This window comes from Berghia stephanieae, chromosome 1, assembly GCF_034508935.2.
Source record: "Berghia stephanieae isolate SIO BIC M18660-M18661 chromosome 1, UCSD_Bste_1.3, whole genome shotgun sequence".
Taxonomy (NCBI): Eukaryota; Metazoa; Mollusca; class Gastropoda; order Nudibranchia; family Aeolidiidae; genus Berghia; species Berghia stephanieae.
This window is the reverse complement of record NC_088360.1, coordinates 30003563-30009599: the sequence shown is the minus strand read 5'-3', so window position 1 is coordinate 30009599 and position 6037 is coordinate 30003563. Positions and strand designations below refer to the sequence as shown.

At 37.2% G+C, this 6037-nt stretch overlaps 1 protein-coding gene across 1 annotated transcript in view; it reads left to right on the top strand.

The window, feature by feature from the left end:
• Positions 1 to 5173, top strand: part of LOC144971481 (uncharacterized) — a 59893-nt gene extending 54720 nt beyond the window's left edge. The window contains exon 3 of the mRNA XM_078912438.1: positions 2983 to 5173. Coding sequence (XP_078768564.1) covers positions 3395 to 4648 — 1254 coding nt within the window. The 5' untranslated portion in view covers positions 2983 to 3394 and the 3' untranslated portion in view covers positions 4649 to 5173. The remainder of the gene's footprint in view (positions 1 to 2982) is intronic.
• Positions 5174 to 6037: the final 864 nt, after the last annotated feature.

The following is a 6037-nucleotide window of genomic DNA, read 5'->3' as shown; positions in this document are numbered from 1 at the left end:
CTCAAACTATGCGCCACAAGGAGTAAGAGCGGGAGACTCGAACCCAGGACCTTCCGATCCGAAGGCGAGCGTCATCACAAGACCGCATAGCCGCATGATCTTGATACGTTTCGGAGTGAGTACGTTGCCTAACGATGAAGTAATTCTACTCTCATTCGTCTAATTTTCTTTTCCTCGGATTTTCTAATTGATTTTAATTGAATCTTTACTTAACATGCGTTTAATTCAATAAGGGTTTTTGGCTGTTTTCGTCCTCGGTGAACTTTAATTTGGCCTTATTCTGAAAAAAAAAAAAGATTTTAAAATTTTTGGCCAAAAAAATCGCACTTCAAATATCGATCGATTAAAATTACCCTGGTCTTGTCAAAAACTCTCAAACCTGGGTCTTCCTTGAAGACTCTCTTGAAATTTCAGGTCTGAGAGTTTTTGACAATATAATGATCATTTTAATCGATCGAATTGACAAGGGCGAGTTTTCTGGCCAAATATTTTTAATGCTTTTTTGTTTTTGTCCAGTGTACGATATAATTCTCGTAGGAATTTGATCCCAACCAAGCCTGTCTGCAAGTGGCATTTTTAGAATTAGAATCGGACCGGACGTCACGGGGAGAGGAATGGTGTGTTTTTCTATTACACAATATTATATATATATATATATATATATATATATATATATATATATATATATATATATATATAATTATAAAACAAAAACCATGAAATAATAGTGCTCAACTTTAGTATAAAAGGAGCTATTTATAAACATTTGAAATATAATTAAGATAGTTTGACTTCTACAACGTTGTAGAAGTCAAACTATCTTAATTATATTTCAAATGTTTTATATATATATATATATTATATATATATTAATATATATATATATATATACTATATTATATATATATATATATATACTGTCTTTATTGTTCATTTATATAGTTTTATTTATATATTATGATCCTTTAATGTTAAAGTCGATCACTTTTATATCGTACGTTTTATTTTATACCTATATATAGTATAAATAAACTAATATAAATATGATTTATGGATAATATATAAAAATATATATATATCACTAAATAACTTTTGTAACACAAACAAAGTTTTTGCGGTTGTTCCATTTCGTTGTTGGTGAGTCTTTAAATCGGGTGGATATATAATGTATACATAGATAGTAATTGTCTTATTTCCGTGGTTATTATTATCATTCTGACCTTTTTTTTTAAAGTAGACAAGCTTTGGGATCTGTCGTATGTCTGTCTTGTTGCGGTTATTAGATGTAATTTAGAATTCCTGGGGAGGGACAAACTTTCCCTCATCGGGCACGGAGTCTGTCAAGCGTTGTTTGAATTTTGTGATGAGATGCTTAAGAATGAGTTATCAAATGCCATCAAATTGTCAGTGTTCTCGTCATTGGCGGCAAAGTCATCAAAAGGCAACCATAAAATTAAAATGAGCTTTATATAGAGCAATATCCACTGAATGTGCTCAAAGCGCTGTACACGGGGTCCCTGGTCAACAGCAACATTTAACATGTAGGACGGGACATGATGCCTGTTATGCGATATTACAATTGTTCGGACAAAGACAACGCTGTTAACGGCCAGGTACTCATTTTACACCTGAGTATGGTGAGAGAATGTGAGTAAAGAGCCTTTTTCAAGGACTCAACTATGCACCGAGCGCGAGGCTCGAACCCAGGACTTTCCGATCCGAAAGCGAGTGTCATACCACTAGACCACATAGCCGCACAACACTAACACTCTCAAAAGCAACCAATTTCATCACTGTTGTTTGGATTTTGTGATGAGATGCTTAAGAATGAGTTATCAAATGCCATCAAATTGTCAGTGTTCTCTTCATTCACGACAAAGTCATCAAAATGCCACCATAAAGGGGGGGGGGGAATGACAAATGAATTTGAACTTTTATAATATTCTAGTGCATTTTAAAGGTTTACCATGATCGATTCTTTTCGAAATCTTTCATTTATTCCCACAGTAGGCCATAATAATATATGACCATATTTCTATTTCATACAGTACCAGTCAATTGTTAGGCGTCCTTTTTGTACAACGACTCTTACAATATCCAACACTGCCTATAAATAGTCAGACATTCATTCTAATCTGAATCGATTGGGGGACGTTTGTTTACTGTCTTGCCCAACGTCACAACGACGGGATCATAATTTTCCACAATCATTGTCACCCATCCAGCAGCTGACAACGCTTAACATACCTTGTCTTTCGTGACCAGACAACGTACCGCTAAGCCACCGAGTCACACTTTCTCGGCCAGACGGTTTTGGCAGACAGTAAAAATGTATGAGCTGAGTCTTTCTACTTGATCTTTTCCGTGCAATATCATTAATGAACTTCTCTGGGGAATTTCTGAAAAAGTGTTTGAGAAATCACCAAAGTCTCATTTTGCGATTTCATTGACTTTTCCAATAAAACGTTTTCTTTAGTAAAATTTGCCTTTTTTGGGGGGGATAATTTATTTTTCCAAGTAGACAAAAATCAAAATGTCCTATCTTTATGAAATTGATTTTTTTTGCAATAGGGCAACCGATCTATAATTTTTAATCCATCTTTTATATAAAAGATAAAACTTTCTTGTTTAATCTTAGTGAAGGCAGAGGTGTCTTTCATGAGAGATGAACATTTGTTGCTGTTATTTTTTCTTTTCGTTTGTTTATTTTCGTTCTTTTTATTTTTTATTTTTTTTTTGCTTTGAGTTATATGATTTAATGACTTGATTTTTTTTTGTCGAGCGGGGTGAATTATCTTCAGGGTGTTTTGTGTATGAGTTTTTGAAAAGGTGATAATCGACTTTCTACTAGTACGTCAGTTGTATTCGTAGCTTTATTCCCCTTCTATGTTGATACTGAGTGCCAATATTTCCACACAACCAATGTATTTATACAACAAATCGATCAAAGTAATGATTAATTATATTTTTTCTCTCAACCAGATGACAATCCGTACATGAATCTCACCAAACAATGGCCACAATGAGAAAATTTAGCAAATTGTCTTCGAAGACGGAAATTCGTGTTGTCCCATCTTTTCTGTGAATTCCAACATGGCGTGTTCCATCCTATACAACGCACTTCCTCTCAATGACACATATTATTATAGTTTCTGAAGGTGGTATTTCGTATTGACAAAACGAATTCCAACAAAGAGTATACCATCAAAAACAACACACCCCTTGTCAATGACGTACATCGTTTCTGGGGGTGAATATTCGTATTGACACAAACTTTCGTGGAGTCCAGCGTGGTGTATACCATCCTACACAACCCACTTTCTCTCAGTGACGCTATGACGTCTTCTCTGAAGGCGGAAATTCAAATTGACACAACCAATCTTTGAATTACAAAATGGCGTACACCATCTTACACAAGACACTTCCTGATAACGTATCCTCAAAAACCAATACGTCAACAGAATCGGGTGGATTAAATTTTGGGCTTTACAGAGTCTTTAAAGAACCTTTTGAGTGTTCCTATCTCAACAACGTGACATTTCGAAATGGGTCGTCCTGGACCATTCAAGAATCATTGGAGCAGCAGGACGAAGTCAGAGACATTTGTCGATCTGTGAGAATCTTAACTGAAACCTTTTTCTGGTTGGCTGTGATCCTTGGGATCCCTGGCAACTTATCAGCCGTCGGAACACTGGCTACTATGCCCAAATCCACGGGAACGTTTTACATCGCGTTGCTCGCCGTACTTGATCTCAGTGCTTTAATTTTGAAGATGGTGGCTCGGTTTTTGAACACGGATGGCGTCAGGTTAGGAGATATTGGCTGTAAAACCCTCATGATGTCCACCAACTTCATCGTCACTCTCGCCAACTGGACACTGGTCCTCATCTGCCTCGAGAGATTCGTAACCATTCGTTTTCCATTGAAAAAGCCTGTATATTTTACAATCAAACGTGCTAGATACAGCGCTCTTTGTCTTGCCTTGTGCCTGCTCCCTTTCTTTATAGTTTTGTTTTTTCTTTACGAAGAATCACCTCCAGGTTCACCAAGGCCTTGCATGACGTCACCTCGCCTCAGGGAATTATCAAAAGCGTGGAATCAGATCATTACCCTCCTTTATTCCTTCGTACCATCCGGTTTGTTGTTCATACACGTCGGCTTGATCACGTTGGCGTTGCGACACCACAAAAAGCGACGAGAGGCAATCATGGGAAATTGTCTGGAAAAGGTATCACTCCGCGTATCGATGTCCAGAAACACAGTCCGCACCCACCGTGTGACGCACCAACAACAACTGGACAAGCTGGAAAGGAGTGTAACCGGGATGTCCCTCATGGCAGCCATTTTCTTCATCATTCTCACCCTCCCAATCTGCGTCACGATGGTCATAAGCTACGACCAGGACAAAGATACGCCCGTATTTTACGCCAGATGGAGGTTGATTATGACTGTATCTCGAGCGTTAGTGTTGATGTCTCACGCACTAAATTGTTATATTTATTTCTTGACGTGTAAAAAATTCAGAGGGCATCTTTTTGGTTGCGTGACAAAATTGTTCGTCAAAATACCCAAAAAGCGCAACCAATCAGCTACGGCCACCACGAGAATTCAGGTAACGGAAATCACACCCTGGAACAATCATGTCTAAACGATGATCAACTCCAATGCATAGGGATTTACATTGCTAAATATAGATATATATTTTACACATAATATTCCTATACTTCCTCGATATCAAGTAAATTTGGACTTGACAACCTTCATGTATTTTACAATGGCAGACGGAGAAAAAAACGATATTTCATATGAAGAGGCGTTATGAAAACTTTTGATTACAAGAGTTTTTCTTTACTTCGTTTGTTATCAACCAATCAAAACGTGACAGATTTCAAAATCAACATTCTGATTGGTTTAGGTAAAGTGAAAATAGAACAAAGCGTTCGCGGATCGACTACCCTCAGAACGAGTCTTTGGGACAATGCCATTGTGTCACGTGATACAATCAATTCGATTATTGCATAATGCAACTTGTTGAAAGGACACGACAGGGACTAGAAGAGTCTTTAATCAAAGCAAGGAATCAGAGTAACTTGCCTTTATCGTTTTTTGTTGTACAGATTAGGAAATACTTATTGTATATTATGATTAAACAAGAGTTGCTTTATTATCCAAACCTATGGCTAATGCTATTTACTACTCAAACGTATTCAAAATGATGGACAGAAAACAGATCCTTCTATCAATAGATTAAAATTACCATTTTTGCGCGGCTATGTGGTCTAGTGGTATGACACTCGCTTTCGGATCGGAAGGTCCTGGGTTCGAGCCTCGCGCATAGTTGAGTCCTTGGAAAAGGCTCTTTACTCATATTCTCTCACCGTACTCAGGTGTAAAATGAGTACCTGGCCGTTGACAGCCTTGTCTTTGTCCGATAAATTGTAATATCGCCTAACAGGCGTCATGTCCCGCCCTACATGTTAAATGTTGCTGTTGACCAGGGACCCCTTGTAAAGCGCTTTGAGCACATTTTAGTGGATATTGCGCTATATAAAAGATCAATTTTTTTTATTAATTATCCTGGCAAAAACTCAAACTGGGACTACGTCATGAAAACCTCGCGATTTCCCTGAGATTTTACCAAGATGATTCATTCAAAATCATTCAAATCGATCGATATTTGAAGGACGAGTTTTCTGGTCAAATTTTTTAATACGTGTCTTTCCAGAGAACGGTAGTTAACTGGTTAAAGTCTTCGTTGAAGAGAGGCGGGAGGTTTGTTTCTTCAACTACTAAAAGCCCGGATTTTTTTTATTCTGATCATTTTGACTCTAAAGACAATTTTTTAATCTATATCATTCCTATATAACACCGCTATGAGACGACAGGTCACATATTTGATGCTGGATCAAGCAAATGTCAATTTCGTAACATACGACACAAAAAGACATCAATATTAAGTCATTTAGAAAATTTGGGACAACATTTGATGTCCATCGTTTTGATTTGTTCATCTGAGTGGAATAATGAAACAACGTTG